Source organism: Stegodyphus dumicola, chromosome 3, assembly GCF_044657685.1.
Source record: "Stegodyphus dumicola isolate Sdum_Otavi_A_Nest chromosome 3, ASM4465768v1".
Classification (NCBI taxonomy): domain Eukaryota; kingdom Metazoa; phylum Arthropoda; class Arachnida; order Araneae; family Eresidae; genus Stegodyphus; species Stegodyphus dumicola.
Genome location: NC_140770.1, coordinates 203,972,971 through 203,997,246, shown reverse-complemented (window position 1 = coordinate 203,997,246; position 24,276 = coordinate 203,972,971). Strand labels below are relative to the sequence as shown.

The 24,276-nt window shown below is 31.3% G+C and overlaps 1 protein-coding gene across 2 annotated transcripts in view; it reads left to right on the top strand.

Annotated features, from left to right (window-relative positions):
- Positions 1–24,276, top strand: part of Pp2A-29B (Protein phosphatase PP2A regulatory subunit A) — an 85,911-nt gene that overhangs the window by 45,283 nt on the left and 16,352 nt on the right. For both annotated transcript variants that reach the window (XM_035363256.2, XM_035363255.2), the window contains exons 6-13: positions 602–692; positions 1,556–1,703; positions 1,845–2,000; positions 3,575–3,689; positions 3,800–3,956; positions 7,391–7,613; positions 18,105–18,165; positions 18,249–18,403. In XM_035363256.2, coding sequence (XP_035219147.1) covers positions 602–692; positions 1,556–1,703; positions 1,845–2,000; positions 3,575–3,689; positions 3,800–3,956; positions 7,391–7,613; positions 18,105–18,165; positions 18,249–18,403 — 1,106 coding nt within the window. The remainder of the gene's footprint in view (positions 1–601; positions 693–1,555; positions 1,704–1,844; positions 2,001–3,574; positions 3,690–3,799; positions 3,957–7,390; positions 7,614–18,104; positions 18,166–18,248; positions 18,404–24,276) is intronic.

Genomic DNA, 24,276 nt, shown 5'->3' with positions numbered 1-24,276 from the left:
GTACATGGTACAGTGGATGTTCAGTTTGGAAATGGTTATGATTCCATTTTTTTAATGTAGTATGCAGATTTTATTCTAGTATTCTCATCATGTAAAAATAGATTATTTTATTATGGAAATATTTAGATTAATCATATTTAAGTTTATTTTGAATTTATGATCTTATCCTGTAGGTCAGAATTTTCATATATTAGGGGAAGATAACATATTTATAAACTGCATGTGGTGTTGTGAAAAAAATGTAGTCATATTTTTGAAATAAAAGAGATAATGATTTTCTCTAAGCATCTAAATTTTTTATGTAATTTAATTAATTAAATACAGACATTATAATGCAAAACTGGAAATCACAGTAAATAAATACTTGAATTTGTAATGTATTATATTATAGGCCAAAATATGCACTTTTTCAAATCTAGGCATTTGAAAATTTTAATCTTTTATAATTGAGTATTTGCTGTTTTGGTAAATATGAGAAACAAAAATGTGTTTGTTCGCATTTTTTTTTCAGCATTTTAAAAAGTAATTTATGTAGAATATTTATGTTTTTATGCATATTTCTAGTATATTGTAATGATATCTAATTAAAATTTGTTTTTAGGTGATTGGTTTACCTCAAGAACATCTGCATGTGGTTTATTTGGTGTATGTTATGCAAGACTGTCTCCTCAATTAAAAGCTGAATTGCGCAAGTAAGTAATAGTAGCGGAAACAATTAAGCCTTTCTTTTTGATTGCTTGTAACTAATTTTGTTAGGAAGATTCATCTTTAGAGTGGCACATAGTTTTAGAAAAATACTGTAAATATTTTGAAAAAATATTATCTAGGTTTCTTTTAAGAAACAGAAATACTATCTACAATCTACTTTGTCCAAAATAAGTAAAATAAAAATAAATATGCTTCTACAGTTGTAGGGCTATTTATGGAGCAGAATAAATAATAAAAAATATGGGAAAAATAATGACAAGTTAGGACTCAATATTTTTGGAAGGACAGGATTGGAATTATTTATTACGGTTGATGGATTTTTATAGATTTTCAATTCAATCTTTGAAAAACACTTTTTTAATTATTTTAAGTAGAAAAAAAATTGAAAGTGAGTAAGAAACTATTGATAGTAAGGATCGAATATATGTTAATTTGACACAAGTTTTGTCAAAAAAAAAAAAAAAAAATGTAAAAGTCTGATAGTTTGACAGTGTATTTTAAACTACTGCTATTCTAAAAATTTGTATCTGATATAAAATCGTCATAAAAGTTATAACTTTGGAAAGTAGATTATTCTTTAAGTATTAAGATTTTCCATGTAACGATTTCTGTTTAATATTAATATGACAGTTTAATTTCAACTTTTTGTTATTAATAATATAAATTGAAATTCAAGCATCTGAGCTAACTTATTCTTCATTATGCGATAAAACATTTCAGTATATCAATTTTAAAACATCATGCCGTTGGAAGAGTATAAATTTGTCTCTAATCTTGTCTAATTCTTTTTTTTTTTTTTTTTTCCATGCAGTTTACATATTTACATACAATATTTTTATCTTATTAGTCATTTTCGAAACCTTTGCCAAGATGATACGCCTATGGTTCGCCGAGCTGCTGCTAGCAAATTGGGAGAATTTGCTTATGTGGTAGAGTTAGATTATGTCAAATCAGATTTGATTCCAATGTGGGCAAATTTAGCTCAAGATGAGCAGGTTAGAGTCTTACAACCTTATTTAACAAATTATTTTTATCATAAATAATTTGCTGTATTAATAATGCTGTCTGTTTTTTTCATAAATTGAATTCATATCTGTGAAAGGTATTTTGATGAGCTTTTGTTTTTTATTTTATAGGACTCAGTTCGCTTGCTTGCTGTTGAAGCTTGCGTTTCTATATCAGAATTACTTCCACAAGATGATATTGAACAGTTTGTAATGCCTATTCTTCGTCAAGCAGCTGAGGACAAATCCTGGCGAGTCCGATATATGGTTGCTGATAAATTTAATGAGGTAAGCTTAAATGGGAAAAAAAAAATTACACATGCATACTTTTATGCTTTCATTATACATTTTTTCATTACTATGCCATAATTAAAATTCACTTGATCAGCTTCATTAAAGCGTTGAGAACAGCTTAGTGATATTGAAGTTTAGCAAGCTAAATTCAGTGTTTTGATAAATCTCATCAAATATATTTTGACTATGATTGAACAATAATAAAAATGCTTATTGTGTCCTTAAGTTGTTAGAATACTTGGAAATTTACAGTCCTAATGCTGTTAAACTTAGTTTTGCTGACTTTATCATTATCTCTTTCTCATTGGTTTTACTCATTTTGAAGAAAAGAGCTTATAATTTTGTAAACAAGTATTATTTCTTCCTCCCCTTCCAAGTAGGAGTATAAATAATAGCAACACTGTCTTCAAGCTGCATGTGAACAAACTTGAGTATGAAGGTATTGTTTGTTTCACACACACAGATTTGAATGTGTTTGTGAGTTGAAGAATGTAGAGTCTTAAATTAAACAGAGTTGCCCTTAAGAGATGTTTTCCAAGTTAAAAGTATGAAAATAAATTAAAGTTTATGTGGCATATAGAAATAATAGTCTGAATTAAATTTCAGACTATTATTGCAAGTGAATCAGTATTGCGCAGCAAGAGAATTAGAGGTAGGAACATGCCACAAAAATGTTTTGCAAAACGTATTAGTCATTATAAAATTAGACTTATTATTTTGTCATGTATGTAAAGTTCAGAATCGGCCATACCAATGAGAATTTGAATATTACATTAGAAAATAGATCAGATATCTAGAATATAAATCATTGCTGCGTTTGAAGTGCAGGTGAGAATGGAAAAGCTAAAACTTAAATTATTGTGTAGTGAATGATGGCCTGTGTTTTTTAGTGATAAAAAATATTTCTGCATTGTACACTTCTTTAGCTACAAACTGTTAATGATAATACTGCCAAAATTTTTTGAATCGTTATTCTCTGTGCTCTTTGGAAAAGTGTTAGAATTTCTGAACATGCCAGCCTATCATCTTTTGCGATAACAATCCCGTGTTGATGACCATGTAGGGGATATAACCATAATAGTGTGGGAGATACTGAGGCATGCACCATGTTACTCAGATGTGAAATTGGGACTGACCTCTTCCTAAAGCTAAAAAAAACCTGAGTGAAGAATGACTTCATACAAAATAAGAAATCTTTTGAATTATAGAGGATCTTATGTGGAGAAACCCAAAAACTAATGTATTGTTTATGTCTAGTGCTTTCCAGATGTGGGTTAGAAACTTCTGTGTGTATATATATATGGAAAAGATTACACTGAAGGCTTATGTAATTACATAAGTAAATTTTTTATATATAAGCAGGTGATCATTTTTTATTTTATTCAACCCTACCTTTATTTCTTACTGTAAAATTATTTTATTGCTTGCATGATTGAGAACGATAAGAATGGTTATATCCCTATGAACCAAAAATGTGAAATTACATAACATTAGTGACTTTTTACATGTTGATATTGCAAAGATTGTTTTCTTGTTAGTAAAAGGATAATTTAATGTTTTTGTTACAGATCCAAAAAGCAGTTGGTCCAGAAATTACAAAAACAGATTTAGTGCCTGCTTTTCAAAATTTGTTGAAAGACTGTGAAGCAGAAGTACGTGCAGCTGCAGCTCACAAAGTAAAAGGTTAAAAATTGTTTTATTTTATTATTTATTTATTTATTTTTGAAAATTCCATCTTTTAATATTGTTGTTGAATATATATAGTAAACATGTGTTGCACATTTCTTTTTTAGACTTTTGTCAGAATTTGCCAACAGATATTCAAGAACAAGTAATCATGAGTAATATTCTTCCGTGCATTAAAGAATTAGTTGCAGATGCCAATCAGCATGTGAAGTCAGCTTTAGCATCAGTTATTATGGGGTTGTCACCAATTTTAGGGAAACAAAAGTAAATTTTTATTTTGTCACCATTTTTAATACACTTTTTAAAAAATTTGATATATTGGGATTTTGAAATGTGCTTTTTAAAATATATTATTTCTTTTACTTTTAAAGCTCAAGCTAAGTTATATCATATGAATTACTTTTTGTTCTTTATTAAATGCTTCTTATGGGTATTACGTAAAAAAAACTAGGATCAGTTTAAAATCAGACTTATGAATGGTGTAAAAATTTGTGGACTTTTTTCTGCTAAGTCCAAAAAGTAGTTGGCATTTTAAAGAAGAATTACATCAAAAACACTTAGTTTAACATTTTTAGTAATCCAAAAATCTTAAAAGTATGAAGAACACAAGGTTAGCATGGTTAACACATTAGTACACAACCATTCATCACATAATAATATAATCCAAAAATATACCATATTAGATAATTGTTGCTAAGCAGTTAAAACATAAAATTTTCAAAATACTCAATAAGTGTTGCATGTGTGGAATTGGTCTGCTATATATTTGAGTAACCCCCTTTTTTTTCTTATTATATCGTTTGCGTATAATAATACCATTGGTGGCATATTAGTGATATGCCATCAGTGGACTAGAGGAATTAAACTAATCACTTGACATCTTATGCATTAACACTTTCAAATATATTTTTGCCTAACATTAAAAAAGCCTCATTTTATCCATTTTAAAGCAACACGTCATTTGAATATAGTCATGTTGTTTGGGATGCTTTGCCTCTTTGCAAGTGAGTATTTAGTTCCCTTTCACCTGCTTCCATGACTACCTTAGACATGCTCTTAACTATTTTTATAAACAATATTTATAATTTATCAGTAGGTCACTACAAAGTAAAATTTTCTAATAACTTTTAATGAAGGTAATCTAGCTTTTAGTGCTATATTTTAGTTCATGAGAGTATTCTCATATTATGTGAAAGAATTCAAATTAAAGTATACTGATGTGAAATTCCAGATTTCAGTTATGGAGAGGGAAGCATTACGAAAAGCAAGACCATTCATGATATCATTCTGAAGCATGCACAAGCAACCTGTGATGCCATTTTATGGCAAAGCGCTGATTTACTGTCAGTATCACAATCCCATTGTGTCGATTGCTTGTGTGTGTGTTTTTAAGATAACTATATTCTCAAGAAAAATAAAAAAATAATTACAAAAGGAAGATTTACTCCACATGTTCTCATTTGTACAAACCTTTTCCCCTCTTCATCTAATTTTTATAAATTAATTTACGCTGGTTGTGCATTATTGTACTCATTAGTTGTTGTATTAGACCAGTTATCTTCACATTGAAAATACGGTAAAATCTGTGGTTGCAGTCTTCTTCATAAGATGGTTATATCTGAAAGTGATTAATATTTCTCAGAATATAAATAAACATTTGCACTGTATTTCACCTTTGTAAGAAGACTACCTGCATGTCAGTGGCTGGTCATCTTAGAGAAGGATATAATTTTTCTTGATGAAAACTGTGGCATGCCACTGATATATATATATATATGTATGTATATTATTTTTCTATAAAGTTGAAATTATTTAAAAAATTTAAAGCTAATAAATAATAATAATAAAAAAAATTATCCCAAAAACATATCTGACTGAAAGCAGTTGGAACTAAAATATTTAATTTCAAAATGAGAATACTAAATCTAGAATGGGGGGAAAGCAACATATTAACTTATACGAAGCATTAAAAGTACAAGCTATAACATGTTAGCAAAATATATGAGAGAAAAAATTTGTATCAGAAACAATGTGCTATTGTCTGAATGTTACATGAAATTAATCGATTGAAACTTGATACAAGTATGGAAGTTTTAAAAAGCTGCTGGAAACCAATTTATGTCAATATGGCAGTATTCAAGGAAACATTGACATTTTGCAAAACTAAAAACATCTTAATTACAAAATTAGGAATGAAACAATGCCATCAGGTTTACAAATACCTCTAATACCTTAATGTTGGCCAAAATAGAAATATTTGTGTTGAAGGACACTTGTCAATATTTGAACTTTACATGAAATAATCCAAATAAACTACTTTAAAGAAGTAAGTGAGCATTTGATAAAAGCGTAAAATTACTAAAAGATGGCATAGTTTTCAAACTGTGAACAAAGACAATCTAGTAGAAGCAAGAACTAAGGAAGAAAACATTTTTTTTTAACCTGCTACTATATCTCGCATCCCTCCAAATGGAGATATTTTTTATAGTCTCCCAAGAAAGATCCCTTAGCCTTCATACACTTTGCCATGTTTGGATAGCTTAATCTTCAAATAAAGGAAGTAAGTGATTGTTAAGTCATAAAACAGAAGTACTTAATTGTGTAGTATAGCTGATATAAGCAAAATGCTGTGAGGACTGTAAACTGTGTGAATATACTAATTTGATTACTGGCGATTACAAAGCTGTAATTTTTTAATATGAATAAAATTTAGAAAAAGGTGCATTCAATAGGAAGTGAAAGATCTATGTTTTTAAACAAAGAAAAATCTAAAGATTGTTGAAATTGTAGCTTGTTAAAACCTAATAATAATTTAATATGGTTTTTAATTTTAAATAATAAATGAAATAAATGATTTAAACATTGAGAATCATCACTTAACAAGATATTAAAAGGATTTTTAAATAAATAAACCCATTTGTGTTAGTAAAAGAAATAATAGATTGTGGTGCATAGTTACAATGCATTTATGAAAAGTTTTAGAAATGGTATAGATGTTTTTGTATTTTGTTGGTTTGGTTAATGGTAGCAGTTTTTTTTTTTTTTTTAATGAACTTGACAGTTTTGAAATCAAAGTATCTTTTATCAGAAAATTTGATGTTTTTGTGTATTACAAAACTATCAAATCACAGATGATATCTAAGTAATCAATATTACAGCTATAATTCTTTTTTTAAGACACTGAGGTTAAATATTTCAATTTAATTTAAGTTAATTAAAACTGAAATTTTTGGTTCTTTAAAGTTTTGCATAAAAGTTATGTTCTTGCTCAAAAATAAATAAAGTTTGTATATGGTGCTTGAAAAATGTATACCCATACATATCCCATTGATTTTCATGTAAATGAGTTTTTAATAAATAGTGCACAGTAGAGATATTAATTCTAGTTTCCATTAATCCAGAGTCATTAATTTTATCAACTCCAGAGAGATACTTTGCAGTAGCATAAGGTTGCTGAGTATATTATTTCATTAAGAGGTAGTGACATATGATGATTTCTGAAGTCATTGCAGTCAATACTTCTGACAATGTTAATAGTTTATTGAATGTTTATAAAAAGCTGTATGATTTGCTTTAGTTAATATTATTCTTTAGTATGTTATAGTAAAATAAAGTACTCTACAAGAAAATTCTATTGAATGCAGTTTAAAAAATTAAGTTGCCATGAAATGTTTCAATGTTGTTAATTTATTTTTCAGCACTGTAGAACACCTACTTCCTCTCTTTCTGTCACAGTTAAAAGACGAGTGTCCAGATGTGCGGTTAAATATAATTTCCAATCTTGACTGTGTTAATGAAGTAATAGGCATAACGCAGCTTTCGCAGTCTCTTTTGCCTGCTATAGTGGAACTAGCTGAAGACAGTAAATGGAGGGTGCGATTAGCTATAATTGAATACATGCCTCTCTTAGCTGGACAGCTGGTTAGTTTACATTTCCTATTTAAATTTATTAATGATTGATGATATGTATATCTGGTTGTAACGAAAGTTTTTCGCCAAAAAATGTTCTTAATAAAATTAGGACTTTATATTAAAAAAAAGAGAGAGAGAGAAAGCAGGACCTTTAGTTCAGGTAGTAATCACTGCCCAAATCATCTATGATTTTCTGCCAACGTTTTGGTAGTTTTTCAAAGCCTTTGGTTCAGAAACTTGGTGGCCACGTGTACCCCCCCCCAAAAAAAAATCAAGTCCATTTCGGACATCCTGTGCAGAATGGAAGATAGCACCAGCAAGTTGTAGCTACAAGTGTGAAAAAAGGGTAGAAGTCCGAAGGAGCGATGTCTGGGCTATGTGGTGGGTATGGCAAAAGATCCCATTCGAGTTTGTACAAAATCCAACTAATGAAGGAGACATATGTGGTTGTGCATTATCTTGATGGAACATTACCTTTTTGTGCTGAAACTCTGCTTGACGTTTTTCCTTGATAGCAGCATCAACACAGACCTACAAACTCACTGCATATCTTACTATCGAAGGTTTTACCTTTTCCAAGATACTCTTTGTGGATAATACCACAGCAATCCTACCAAATACAAAACATGATCTTTTTGTTAGTCAAATTGTGCTGTGTGACGCTGTTGGTGCGCTCACCGGGTACAGATAAATCCCTTTTTCGGCCTCTGTTGTTGAAGTAAATACACTTTTCATCACAAGCAAGGATTCGGTCTGGAATTTTATCCTTGCTTTCATATTCGAGCGAATTAATGCAGGCCCGAACAAACATCAGTCGTTATCTGCTTGAGTCAACTGATGCAGCACCCAGCGATTGAACTTGTGTACTTCACAAAAAAAGAAAAAGGTTCTATATCTTTCATTCTATTGGGCCGCTTGATGAAATTCAAATCGTGTTTTTTGTGTCTCGAAAGCACAACTTAGGATATGTATTAGAATTATATATAGCATTGTTTAATATAGGTAATTTGACACAAAATCGAACTTTTTCTGAAATGTCTTGCGAGTTTTTTCCATATTTCTATTCTACAGCTCAAATTATGCCAAATTGCAAAGTTTTATAGGTATTTTGGTACAAAATTTTCTGAAATAACATGCCAATTCTTTCCATATTTCTCTTCTACAGCCTAAATTATGCCAAATTGTGAAGTTTTGTAAACATCGCATGAGTAGGTTTTAAAAAGTTAGCTTTTAAAATTTTAGCTCCACAATGTTAATTCAATTTGGTATGTATTAATACCTCTTTTTTTATTACACTTACTTGATTTCTTCTTTCACAGTTCAAAATTTAGGTTCATTCCAAATAAAATTCACCCAATTTTTATGATTTATAAATTTGTATTTTTGAATAATTTTTATAAATTTTTACCGTCATCTTAAAATAGATGTATTTTTAAGCATACCTGCAAAAATTAGAGCTTTTTATTCGAAATTTCCAAGGATATACGTCAATTTACGGATTGGCGGATTTTGAAATTTGGGATATTTGTTGAAAGCGATAATAACATCTAATATGGTTTACGCACTTTGTTAAAATTATTTAAAAGTAGGAACAATGTAACTTTTTTTCCACTCATTCACAATGTAAAAAGGGAAAGAAAAATAGGTTGCTGTAAATTAAGAAGTTCGCCAAGTGAATTATTCTTGGAGCAAACTGAAAAAAAAAATATATATCAAGATAAATTTTTTAATTTCCCCATAAATTTTACAAAATTAATTATTTAGGCATAATTTGAGTTGTAGAATTGAAATACGGAAAAAAATTGGCATGTTATTTCATAAAAAGTCCGATTTGTGTCATCAAAATACCTATGTTAGAACAATGCTGTATGTAAATTTAATATATATCCTAAGTTGCTTTTTCGATACATGAAGAAAATGCAGTTTGAATTTCATCCTCCCTCCATTTTTGTGTAGTGGACATCCAATTTATGCAATGCATAGCGGGAGTAATGGACATGGCACTAGGTTCTAATCTGATAGCATGATAGTTCCATTTCAGACACCTTGTACTTAATGATAACAGCATTTTTTTTTTTAACAAATATTAGAACAACACAGATTTCTAAAGCAAGTCTTTCTTTCAGATGCCAAAAATCGTTTGACAAAATATGATTAAACATGCCATCACAAACTGCTTGTACAGACGATTTGTTTAAACTTTCGTTAAAACCCGATGTATATATATAAAATGTGTTTTATTGAAAATGGACTTCAAATATGATTTGTATATACAGCCTTCTTGTATAATGCAGACTGTGAATATTCATAGTTTTTTAAGCCTGAGTTAAAGTTATTTTATTTAAATTAAATCATTAACTCATAATTTAAAATCAAGTGAATTTTAAGTGTAAAAAATTAAAGCTCGATTAATATCAATAATGCAGTTTTTATTTAAATAAAATATATACTAATAAAAGTTTGGTATTTTTCCATTAAGGAGCTATATTAGTCATTACTTGAAAATGTAGCCATAGCTGTTTATTTATTTATTTTTTTTAATGTTAATTTTTCATCAAATAGATAATTTTATCTTGTCTTTCATGTGAATTATTCTTTGTTACTGATATATTAACATGATCATATTGGCACAATTTGGTTATTTTTTGCAGAAGGAAAAGAATGACTTATAATTGTGGGGGGAAAAATGTTGACTACATGCACAGCTTGTTTGAATGATGTGTTTATCTCAAAAATCAATTGATAAACCAGTTTAAAAACATCCAAACTTTTTTATTTGTTCTGATGGAAATTTCCTGGTAGTTACTTTAAGAATACAGAGGCTGTTTGCACTTTTTTGTGTGTGTGATTTTGATTGTATTTACAGAATTACTTTACCTAAAATATTTGTGTTTAAAATGTTCTATTTTATAACCCTTATTCTTTTATTATCTTTCTACACCGTAATTTTCAAAATAGTAAAAGTAAAGCCTTTTGTTGTATCAGAAAAGGTATTTATCCCATTCCTCTTAAAAAGCTTTCGAAAGTCCTAGGAGGATTGTAGGTTGATGTTTCGACAGTCTGCTTATTAAAAGTCCAAAAGCACAAAAAAACTAATATGTGATACATCAAGATATTTAGTAGGAATATGACAAGCCAAGATCACCAATGATAATGCCCAGTTAGTGGAAAAGTACCAAAAATTCTGTGTTGTGATTTGTTTCCTTTTTAATTATTTTAAGACTCTAATGATTCATTTATAATTATCAACTTAAGTATTCACAATTTTTAAAATGAAAGTGATTAATAAGCATATACAGATGTTAGAATTTCGTAAAATTTTCAAACTAATAAGAGCGTGGATTATGAAATAAGGATTAATTTAAAAGTTTTCTTTAATATGATGAATGTTTTATTAAGAGATGAGGAATGTTTAATTCGGTAGAAGCATTTATGTTCATAAATTTTTCTCTGCATTTAACTTGCTCCAGCATTTTATTTTAAATTAAAGTTTAGCAAAAATAAGAAGTTAAAAAATGAGAGTATTTTTATTGTTCTTTTGATGCTGTACCAAAATTCGTAAACTGATGAGTTTTCTTATCTCTCATGTAACCTGGACAGTTAGTTTAAAAGAATTCTCTCAGAAAGTATGTTGTGTATTTTTGAAAATACATAATTGTACCTAAACTTTACTGTTTTATTTCTTGCATTTTGCATAATTATTGGTCCGAAATGTATAGGTGCTGTAAGGTGGCTTCTCCGCAAAGCAGTTTTAGGGTTACCATAAAACAGCAAGGGAAGGCAGGGTTGCTATATTTGCCGAGAAATCGGCCGCTTGGCGACATTCCATGGACTGATGGAGAATCTTCTGGAACGAATTAATACCGGTTTAGCCCAGAATGTTCTCGAACATAAGCCGAAAGCTATATAAACCCTGCTGGTCCGCAGTGCGAGTTAGTGTGTCTCATCTAGTTAGTCCGTGCGGAGATGATCAAGTTGACAGCTGACCAGTGAGTGCCGAGTGGGTCGTCGAGTGCATCAAAGAGTCTCTTAATGTATTGTGGTTAGTGCATTGTCGAGAGAGTGTGTTAAGCTCTGGAAACAACTGAACCGAAGAGTTGAGAGCTGTGGCTTGCAGTGCACTGCGAGTTGTAGCGTGGAGTTCCGAGAACGACCGAGCAGGGTCGGGAGCTGTACTCTGGTGCTTTGCAGTGAAGCTGTCTTCACCGTTATAGCCTGATAACCTGAAGGCTATGTCGCTGATTGTTCCAGCGAGTGTATAGTAGTTCATCGACGAAACTTGGTGAAATCAGGGGTGTTTGTGCTCCGGGGATTTTGAACTTCAATACCCGGAAATTCCGGGGATCGTCGTTCAAAAGCAAGTAGGAATAATAATGAATTATTTATTTTGATCTGGGTAATTTTGTTTGCTTTGAAAGCAGAAAACGCAAGGTCAGTGTGTGTGGTGAAAACTTTTCCTTTCTTTCTCCAAAGGCAGTGATAATGCATGAAAAGGGGGGAAAAACTTCTTTTTTTGTTCCTTATTGCGAGTTATGACTCATTTCCCCAGTTCTCGGACATTCTCTTCTGGATGCTTTTCGGCAAGTAGGCGCGGCAGAAAAAAAAGGGAGAGACTTCGTTTGACCAGATGTGCTATCACGTGACTCTGGGTTCAAAGGTCTTATCTCTCCTGGCGTGGCGCCAATAAGTAGAGAAGGGGGATTTTTCGCCGTATTAGCTATTTTTCATTGATCGCTTCTCAACTTTTTTTTTCTCCGCTGTGTAAAATTTTCGTTTCATTTATTGATGCACGTGTAAATTTTTTGTTTCGTTTATTGAAATATTTTTTTATTTATGTATGCTAGAGAATTTCACTATGAAATTTCTCGATATAAATAGTGATATTATACATTAGAAGAAGGTGTCTGAAATGCATATAGGTGGAATTGGATTGAACGGAGAGATGGTAATGGGGATACCATCGGCACATGGTGCAAGAAAATAAATGTTGCTGGACAAGCATATTGTGTTTTCTGTAACTCACTGCTGAAGTATGGTGGGGAAGGATTCAAGGCTTTCACAAAAATATTCTAAAACTGTGACGCACATAAAATATTCAAAGTGCATTAGACATTCAATGACTTTATTATTAGTAATTATGTAATTATGCTAATTCCAAAAATACTGATGACTGATGCTCGGCCATTGGATATAGTGACAAGAAAAGCACGCCAAGAGGTATTAATAACTTCGTTTATCGCCGAGAATTCTCTTTCTTTCAATGTAGCTCCCAATTTAATTGAACTCTGCAAACAGTTGAGCCGCGATCAGACGGCACTAAACTCGTTGGAAATGTCCAGGACTACTGCATGTTATAAGATGAAATATGGGCTCGCAAAAACTATTAAAGAAAATATCATTAAAACTTTAAAGGAGACTCCATTTTCTCTAAATTTGGATGAAAGTACTAGCAATGCTCAAGAAAGTATACTGGCAATATTGGTGCAGTTTTATGACAACAATCAAAATGACGTTGTAGTTCATCATTTTGCATCTCTAAAGATGGAATCTTGCAATTCAGAAGCTGTTTTTAAAGCAGTTGTTAATACTATTGAAGATAATAATATTCCATGGGCAAACTTTATTAGTGTATTAATGGACTCATGTAACACCATGCGTGGAAAAAAAAAAGGGTGTTGAAACCAGACTACGATCAAACAAAGCACCCCACTTATTAGATATTGATGGTGACACATGTCACACAGCTAATAACTGTGCAAAAAAATTTGCTTCATGTTTTGATAGATACTTAGAAGATTTGTTTGATGACATCTATTTTGATATGAAAAGCTGCAGTAAAAGAGAAAATCTTTTCAAAATCTGTGAATCCCTTGCCATTAAAAAACTTAAGCCCTTTAAGAGACCAGACCATAGGTGGGTGTACATTTTATGTGTTTTAGAAAGAATCAAAGATCTGTGGGATGCTCTTATTGCATTTTATTTTCACTACTTGGATAAAACTGATAAAGGGGATTATTTTTCTTATGTTGAAACTGTATACAATAAAAGAAATATTTCTGCAGCTCAGAAAAAAATTGTTGAAGGGGTGTATTCTTGCTTGCATTCCCAACAACTCACAAAGGATGCTTTAGCTCGGAAAAAAAGAATACTAAATGGGTTATTTGTTATGCAAAACAAAACTTTATTGCATATGGCATTATATTCAGCAGTATTACCAGAGTTCAACACATATATTAAATGATTTGAAACAAAAAAAAAACCAATGCTTCATTTAATACATACCAGTATTTATAAATTGATGGCAAAATTTTTCTCTTTTTTTATGAAGCCAGAAAATATAGAGTGTACATCTTATAATGATTTATTAAAGGTTGATGTCTTAAATCCAAAATTCCATCTACCTAGCAAAGTAATATTTACTGGTGCAGAAGCTTTCACTCTCTAAAGAAATTATCAAAAAATCATCCAATAGCAAAAGAATTCCAAATTTCTCTGATGAAAGCTTATACTAATACAGCACAGCATATGAAACAGAAATTACCCCTTAAAAATTCATATCTAATTAGTTTTACAGCATTAGATCCAGAGCTAAGAGGTAAAACCAGTACAATATTAGCTTTTAAAAAATTATCTTTTATGTCCCATATTTTTAGTGATAATGAAAAGTCAAAAGTAGAAGCTGAAATAAGGTTATACCAGAGTGATATTGATATCACCAAAGAAATGCTCTACACATCTGATGAAAGTGGAAATCAAGTCAAGTGTACAATTGATAAATATTGATCTAAAGTTTTTAATTTAAAAGATGATTTCACAAATGATTATAAGTATCCTACATTGGCTAAATTGGTCAAAGCCTGCCTTAGCTGCTTCCATGGCCCATTAGTGGAAAGTACATTCAACTTAATGGATACACTTGTCACTGACTATAGAACCTCTCTTAAGATTGATTCCCTAGATGCAGTGCAGACTATTAAATATGATTTAATGGCTTCTAAAAAAGCCTCATGTGAAAAATATGGCTCAAAAAATCCAATGACTGATCCAATTCACAAAGATCTCTTACTGAATATGAACAGAAGTTGGAAATCATATCAAGAGGACTTAAAAACATTTATTTCAGATGAGTCACATATAAAAGTCTCTGAAAAACCTTCTACATTAGCAGAGAAGCAAACTGCTTCTACCTCTGCATGTGCAGTTCTCGAGGAAATTTCTTCAACTGTAAATGAGGAAAATAAAAGTCAACCTTCCTGCAGTTATGAAGTTCACCACAAAAGAAAGACAAGCCCACAAACATCAGAAAATAAAAAAAGCAGCAGAAATTAGATAATTTTTTTTAAAGAATTAATTCAAGTAATTTAAAATATTTACATAAAATGTAGTAGTTTATATGTTTGAAAATTTATGGTTATTAATTTTGCAAAAAAAGTGATTCATTGAACTTTTATAATTAGGTCATTCAATACTTCATAATTGTAATTTTTCATTTCTCTCCCCCCCCCCTTCTCGAAACTCCAAAATGTCGGTAGTAAGTCCGCAAAAGTTTCAGGAGATTTTTTGGGGTCCCACAAACACCCCTGTGAAATATCGAAACACACTTTGTTTAGCCAGTACTAATCAGGACAGCTCCAAAATCACGTTACAGTCGTGGAAGAACTACTATAAACACAGTGACACAATCAGCGTTCTTTTTCTGAAAATAAGACATCCTCCAAACATAGCCGTATCGTGATTTTCAGAACTTTTTGTAAAATAAGACATCCCCAGAAAATAATCCCTAGTTAAAATAATGTGACAAAAAGAATTCATTAAAAAGTGCTGTTGATTTATTAAGTATAAGTAATAATATGTTTAGCTTTCCTAATACTCGTATTTCAGAGAAATGTTTGAAACAAAATATTCTGAGAAATTAATTGTTTACCTCTACAATTCGTTTCAAATTAATTCTTGGAATTTATCTTAACCAGTTCACCGTTTGCCCCAATAGAGATACGTTCACAGGAAAGGCATCGTCATCCGTTAGCGTCAGGGTGAAATTTGGGCTAAACCGTAACCCATGAGACACGACGCAGTGACCTTTTTCCAACCCCCACAGAATCGAAATCAAAAGGGGTGATTGATGGGTTGCTTATCTTCTCAGCGGTGTCGCATTAGGATCACAGCGGGGCTGTTTCAGGAAAGTAAAGGATGGGGACACTTTCTTCGAATAGCTACCCCCTCAATATATCTTATGAGATCCACAATAGCTTTCTCCCTTTCTATTAACGAACAAAGGGATTTGAATGCTATCTTTTCAATTCAATTCTTCTCTTTTGTTACAGGCCATCAAGAAAATAATAAAATAAAATTCAAGGACATTTCAAATACTATTTAATGCCCTTATTTTTACTTCATATAAAGCTTTTTCTTGACAATTAAAAATTACGTTTACATTGTAATAGATTGCAGTAGATTTGGGGTTGGGTGCAAAGGGGAAAATATCTGCTCTAAGGATTACACCAGTCTTTGTGTTTTATGTTGCCCCTTAGGGGATCGTTATTCACCATCCTTCAGTGTGACAGGTACGCTGTTAAATCTGATTTGAACAGAACTTCTAAATAGGCTTTCACAGATGGTGAAAGGGGAAAAGAAATACTCTGAGCCCAGTTTTAGACACAAAAAGTTTACCTTTGGATGCGAAAAATGGCATGAGATGTTTGCGATTTTCCTAACGGTGAACTGGTTAAAAATACAACATAAGGCAGCAGTCTACATTGAGCGACAGTGCAGGTATACAACGTTCATTCATTTCTGTCTTGTAAGTCTGATTATTTCCTCATACTTAATTTTATTTAAAAATAAAGTGAATAATTTTTAACCCCAGTTAAAATGAGTACGAAACGAAAGAAGCTATTCCGTCAAGTGCAAAAAGGGAATCGTGGAAGACTCCAGGGGTGTGAATCTTGTAGCATTCTGTAAAGAGAAGATGCTGGATCTCCGTATGGTTCGTAAATGGCGTGCAGACTACGATTACCTGTGTCAACTGGTGGACCAAAGAAATGAGAAAAAACGCAGAGAGCAATGGCTTTGGTTGTGCGCAAGGCTGATATTCAAAAATTTGCCCTTGAAACAGCAATTGAATTTGATATATCCACAGAAGAATTTAAAGCATCATCACACTGGTTGGACAACTTCCTTAAACGATATGAACTGTCTCTAAGGAGATCAACAACATTGTTTAAGCTGGAAGACAATGAAGTTGTTAAGCGTGCACTTGCGTTTAAGCTTTTTGTTGATGGCATCGATTTTTCGAAATACCAACTCTCCAACATGATTACTATGGATGAGACCGCGGAATTCCTAGGCCAAGGAGCTCAAACGACAGTTCACCACAAGGCTTCTTCATCAATTTATGTTTCTTCTCCCGGTTACGATAGCGCATGTGTTACCTGTATTTTGACGATTCGTCTAGATGGCAAGAAAGTATCGCCATTTTTAATCACTAAAGGTAAAAAAGACCTGATTCAATGTGTTTCAGGAATTTATGTCATTGAAAGTGAAAAAGCAGCCTGGTGCACCCAAGCAGTTATAAGAAAGTGGGTTAATTTTATGCTGCCACCACTGTTGAGGAGTCAGAATAAAAGTTTACTTGTTTGGGATTCAGCCAATACTCACCGTGCTAAAGACATGAAAAACTTTCTAGCTGAGAGGAAGATTGATCAAATAATGATTCCGGAAGGAATGACTAGTTACCACCAGACACTTGACATTGCAATAAACAAGCCATTCAAGGATCATTTGCGGATGGAAATCAATGAATATATTGAAAACAGAATGGTGAGAAATCATAGAGGTAATTTTGTAAAACCAGGCTTACAAGAAGTTGTGAATTGGGTAAAAAATTCATAGGACAAAATATAACTGATAGTGATGTTTCCAATGCACTACAAACAGGCTACTTAGACATGAGAGATTCAGACCAATGATTCCACAGGAAATGGATTTGGAAGAAAATCAGAATTTTATTTATTAAAATGTTCCAGAAGAAGATAACGTGACTGTAATTGAATAAATTTAAATTTCTGTATTCTGTGTAAATTAAATATTAAATAAAAATATATAAATATACTTTTATTTTTGCCCTACCCCGAAAATAAACCCTAGCGCGTATTTTGGACCAAAAAAGAAAGTAAGACAGTGTCTTATTTTCGGAAAAAGACGGTAGATCTTCGACGACTGCAAAACGTGACTTTGGAGTTGTCCTCATTAATATTGGTTAAATAAAGTGTGTTTCGATACTTCATCAAGTGTCGTCGTTATTCACTCCAAATCTACGAATACCTTACGAACGTGAAGGAAGAAAATAACGTAACAACTAGTGTCTGAAAATAAAAACGCAAAAATATTAACTGTGGTGTGATAATATGAAGTTGTCTAAAATACATATCTGTTTTGTATATGTAAATTTGTTTACTACTTGGTTTTTTTATTTATATAAAATATATGCATTTGTTATAGGGTGTTGAGTTTTTTGATGAAAAACTGAATACATTGTGTATGACTTGGCTTGTAGATCATGGTATGTATCCATACTATTATTCGTATCATTTTATATTAATGGTAGTTTTGCGTGCAAATTCTTATTTTAATTTTCTTTTTAAGTATTTGCTATCAGAGAAGCAGCAACACAGAACTTAAAGAAACTTGTTGAAAAGTTTGGTCCTGATTGGGCTACTAACACTGTTATACCAAAAGTATTAACAATGTCACAAGATCAGAACTATCTTCATCGTATGACATGTTTATTTTGTGTGAATGTAAGTATTTGATTTTTTAATAACTTCATGTAGTCATTATCTAAAACTTTTAAGTGTTTGTTGTCTAAAACTATTGTTTTGTTGCATAGTTAGGCCAATTAATGAAATTTTATGTACTAGAATATTTTTTAATAAAAAAATTTTATTTATTTGATTCATTTGAGTATATCAGATTTTACGTTTATGTTGTGACAAGTGCAGCTGAGAAAGTTGATATTGCTTGTTTACTTTTATAAAATTATTTTACCTGGTTTCATTAATAAAATTGCTTTCATCCCAGTGCTCCAATAAAAAATATTTTAAGTAAGATCTTGTAGTAAAAAAATATTCAAATATTCATTTCTCTCTTTAAAAAAAATAAATAATTAAAAAGACAGTTCAATTGTTAAAACCACTGAATACTGGTAGTTCAGCAAAAACTTTAACCGATGTGAGCAGGCCTACTTCTGCTTTCCATCAAATATAATTTAATGATGCAGGTTTAGTCCAAATGTATTATAAAGTTCTGTTAATTTTTACTTCCTTGTACGAAGTAAAAAGGAAGTACAGTCAAAAGTGATTAATCCGGACTCGTCGGGACTTCGGCGATTCCGGATTATCGATTTTTCTGGGTTATAGATCATCAGTTTAAATCTCGTAAGATGGCATGCAGAAATTCTAAAATTAAGAATATGAAACCGTAATTTATGAAATAAAAAACAATTATGATCTAAAGGGTATCAAAATTTACAAAAAAAAAGCTTAATATTTATTTGTTTACTTTACTAAACATTTCTTTCAATGTAAGTTGTTTAAGTTGCTTCGTTTTATGTGATAATACTTTCTCTTTAATTCTATAAACAGACATAATTTCTTGTTTAGTTACAAAGTTCCACTGTTCAAGTCCCGTAATTGCTGTGCCGAGAATAACTTGTCAATAGAAATTTTTTCGTTTTCTCTAACCTCACAGTCACCTTCTTCATATCTTTATCCATTTTTTGCAGCAATTCCACTTTTTGTTTGATGGACATCGAAGCATACTTTCGTTTTGTAGATCCTTTGGGAGCTCCATCATCCGAAATTCTATTTGACATAATCGAAAGTTCAAGTTTACTTTTATAACATTGCTCTTACAGTCTGCAAAAAATAATAAGCCGCATCCAATTCGAAGATTAAGGAACAACATGATCATCAATATTAACTGAAATAGATAATTTTAGCTTATACCGTCTGTTATACATTAAATGCGCATGCGAAAACGTATTCTGAGCTTGCGCACACGCATATGCGCAGTCGTAAATGTTGGAGAATATGACCTATTGTAACCCTTTTTCTGCATCATCTCTCCACCTTGAAATATTTATCTAGTTTAGTTCTTATTTTAAAGGGATATAGTAGTTACTTCTACTTCGTTTTTCACTGCCACTGTTTTTATTAAGAACGGACTCTTTCAGCCTAATTAAGATGCAAAAACGAAACTTGATGTAACGTCATCTGGAAAGCCGAGTCGTGTTGATAGCTGATTGCTTGCCGTGAGATGACGTCATGCCTACTTCTGGTATAAGTATCTCGCGTCGCTCTGGCTCATCCCTTCTAGTTCCTGTTTTCTTGGCTCCTGGGTGTGCAGTTTCCAGCCCCTATTGGAAGACGTCTTGCGATGCGTGCAGTCCGGTGATAAGTTCCGTGGTTCCAGTGTACAAGATGACTTTTCCCGAATAAGTTCCGTGGTACAAGTCTACAAGATGACTTTTCCTGAATTCTCAAAAGAGGCTACAATGGGAGTGACTGCCATGGGCGGCATCCATGTTCTTCATGAAGGCGGCATTTAACATAAGTTAGCGGCGATGTTTTTCTAAGCTGTGATTCCTCGTGTTTAACTACAGTGAACGGAATTAGGCCGGTTTTAAGTGCTGTCAAGGATTTAATTTAATTTTCAGGTGCCTTCTTGACCATTAAGCATGGACCTATTGACAGTGTAGCTAATTTCATTTAAAACCGCATAATTTCTGTTTAGGATACATTTTTCGCGTATTGAATCCCATTATTTTGGAGACCAGGTAAAATATTATTTAATATATGAAATTTTTGATAATGATGGTTATATTATAATTTTTTAAGTTTCTGATATTGTTTAAATTTATTCATTGTGTTTTTATTTTTATATATTGTTAATAAATTGGTTAAGTTTGAAACCTTTTATTGTCTTCAATATCTGCACAGCACATAACCTTAGGGAGCTTCTATTGCTACTCTTGTTAAAAGTTTATTTTTACAACTTTAAACTTTGCTTCTGCATCAGTAAAGATCTCACGCGAACATGTAAACGCCTATGCGCATGTGTCAATGTGGCGAATGCGCAGAAAGTTTTTAGCGTTGAGGTCCGGATTATAGGTCATTCCGGATTATGGGTGTCCAAATTAACGACTTTTGACTGTATTGTAATCGCGAAAAGTTTCAGGCAGCATATTTCAACGAAAATATTCATTTTGACCGCTATCGAATGCAATTTAAGGATGTTTTTGCGTGATATCTGTACGTAAGGACAGAATAAAATACTCGTTTCCTCAAAAAAAAATGATAAAACTGCTTTAAAATTAATTCTGAAGAGAATTTTTTGTGGTGTCTGTACGTACGTATCTCGCAAAACTCGAAAACGAGTAGCCTCAGAACGTTAAAATTTTGTATATAGGACTGCTATAACATGTAGATGTGCATGTTGTATTTTGGTTGCAATCGGCCGCACCAAACGTATATAAATACTATATATATATATCCACTCTGTTACTCGGCACAGTGATCTCAGTTTCTTTACTCTTATATGTTTGTAAATTTTACATTTTTTGCTTTAAAAATAATTGAATTATGTTGTTCTTATCTTTCAGTTAAGGTTTTTATGCCTTTCGTAATTCTGGAAGCAATATTTGCACAATTATCAACAATTTAAAAGCTGTTTAAGTGCAGTTAAGTTTTAAATAACATGGCGGACTTTATTTGTTTACATTTGAAACGGCAGAATTGTAGATTTGTTGCCAATCTAGAGAGACTAACACAAAAATAACGCCTTCATTTATTATTGCAAATTAAATCATGCTTAATCCTTTCTGGAATTTTTTCAAGGAAATAAGTGTTTAAGATTTACTTCATAATTTTTAATACGGATATTTAAAGTTTTTATGAAATTTTGCCTTGTCGCGAAGTGAGAACTGAATTAATTGAATGAGAAATACTAAATCGTCTGTGAAAAACTGTTTCTTTTCTGTTTTGTTTGCTTAATTTCTTTCATACATCGTTCTAGCTTTATTATAGTATTTGAATAGAACATGTGGCAACGATAAGATAATTCTTCAAATGATATAAATTTTGTGCATTCAGAGTGTCGTTATAGTAAACAAATATAGTGAATTTTAAAGAGTGCATTTATTCTATTGTGGTTTATGCGCTGTCGACGAAGTAGATTTAATTCAATCCAATCAATTTAAATGACATTCAAGAAAAAAATGCGTATAATTTGATATTCCGTACAAGGAAGTCATGTGGTGTCCACATCAGATTTTTTTAGTTCAGTTTAGTGTTATTGTGTATTCCTGAATTATATGTATGACTATAAACTTAACATACTGGAATTAGAATAGAAGTGAAACATGCCAATGTGAGAATCAAAACCGCAATAACAACCTTGTATTTAGCATACATATATTAAAACACTCAATGGGTTTCGAGGGCAGCTAAAGGTCCCTCCTCATCAGGAGAACGAAATTATTAGAAAGGAGAAAAAAGAAAAATAAAGCATCGGCAACGGAGTTGCAGAAACACATGGTCGGCACTGCGCGTATTTCTGCGACTCCGATGCCGATGCTTTTTTTTTTCTCCTTTCTAATAATTTCGTTCTCCTGATGAGGAGGGACCTTTAGCTGCCCTCGAAATCGATTGAGTGTTTTAATATATGTACGCTAAATACAAGGTTGTTATTGCGATTTTGATACTGGAATTATTTCTTTCCCAAAAATGTTGAATTTTTGACCTATAAGTGTCTGAAATCATGAAATATTGATAGTTTGCCCAAAACTATTCACAGCAATGAAACTGGCTGGCCTCTTTATTTTCTTAAAATACTGTGTAAATAAAGTCAGTCTATTGTAGAAAACATTTAATAAAGGTAGTCTTTCTCAGGTAATCATAATTTGTCAGTAGCTAATCTGTTTTATATTTTACTGAAGTAAATGCTTTTTTATTATTGAATATCCTCTAGTGGAAATGAAAATGTATATTTCAAATTGTGTTTTTATGCATATATATATAAATGTATAAATTAATTGAAATGCCTTTTTACATGTAAATATTTTGACGAAATTTATATTCAAAACTGGTATCTAGACTTTTTTAGCTGTTGATTAGATGGTACTTGAAAGTTTAAAACAAATAAAAAATCTATTTGTATGTTTTTATCATTTAAAAATAATTTTTGTCTCTGAGACTATCTTCCCAATTCATGTAAAGTTTCCAGATTTTTGAGTTTACTAGATTGGCAAGTAAAAAATAGTTTTTAGGCACATACGATATGCACATAAATTATTTTTGGTGATGATTGGCACTACTGCATATTTATTACGCATTCGAGTAGTATTGTAATATCTTTACATAGTTCTTTGGTTTTTTTTTTATGATTTTTATCAATTTTGGTAATTTTATCTTCTATTGTAGCTTATATGTGTATCTCTTGTTTCTCTTCCCTAAAAAAATTTTATCTAATGAACGAATTAAAAATATTTCTATTGTTCATTGTGTAATCTTAAATGAGCTGCCTCCTTAATGTGTATTAATAGAGGGATCAATTAATAACTTTTGAAAGATTTTCTTCTAAATGTTAAAATAAGGAACCACTTTAAAAAAACTGTCTTTAACCTTTTAACTGTCAAGTTATTTTGATGATTTGGGTGCATAAATTGTCAATTTTTTTATTGCAAAAAACAAATGTCTGCTACGCAATCTAAAAAATAATGCTGCGCACTTTGAACATAAACTTCTATCCTTTGAAACCTTCAGTAAATTGCTGCCATCTATTGAATTGAAGCCGAAATAAACTTCTCACGATATATATCCGGGTAACATTTTGATGCACTGAAAAAAAAAAAAATTACCCCAAGTAATACTCAGGCGTGACATTTTGGTACACCAGTGCTGCGCCCGAGATTATTTCGGGTATGACAGTTAAAAGGTTAAATTGTAGATTACAATTATCTTTACATTACTGGATTTATAAGAAAGCAAGGACTTGAAAAGCTTCATAATTCCTTTCTGTTAGCCCCTATGATTTGTGTAATTGACTGATGATGTTGAAAGACTTGGATGTTTATAAATACCATTGCATACATGAATGACAGATGTAACATGTCGATAATGTCTTATGGGTAATCGTGTAGTATGCAATCTACCACTTTTCGTCAGTTGTTTATTTTTCAAAAGGGGCCAATAAAACACTATATTTAATTTCATATAATAAAATGGAAGGAGGAAACATACAATAAAAAAACATACAAAAGAAATTATTAAAACAATAACTTTGTCACTTTCGTCCAAAAAATAAATAACTGAAAATGGTAGATTGCATACTACATAATTACTGTTGTGTGTTTTACATATGTAGAATATTTTTGTTTTTATTTTAGTAAACATTCTTATTATGAAAAATTGGATAATATAACACTTATTATATTTTTAATACCATTGGTATTAAATTTTCATATTTGTGTTTAGGAAAATTTGATTGTGTTGAATTAAACATATTTCTCGAACTTGCAAAAACCTAGAAGTCAGAAGTTTTAATATTTTTTACCTAGAAAAAATATTTACAAATATGCTTTAAATCTCATCCCTCCCTGTGGAAAAACAGCCCA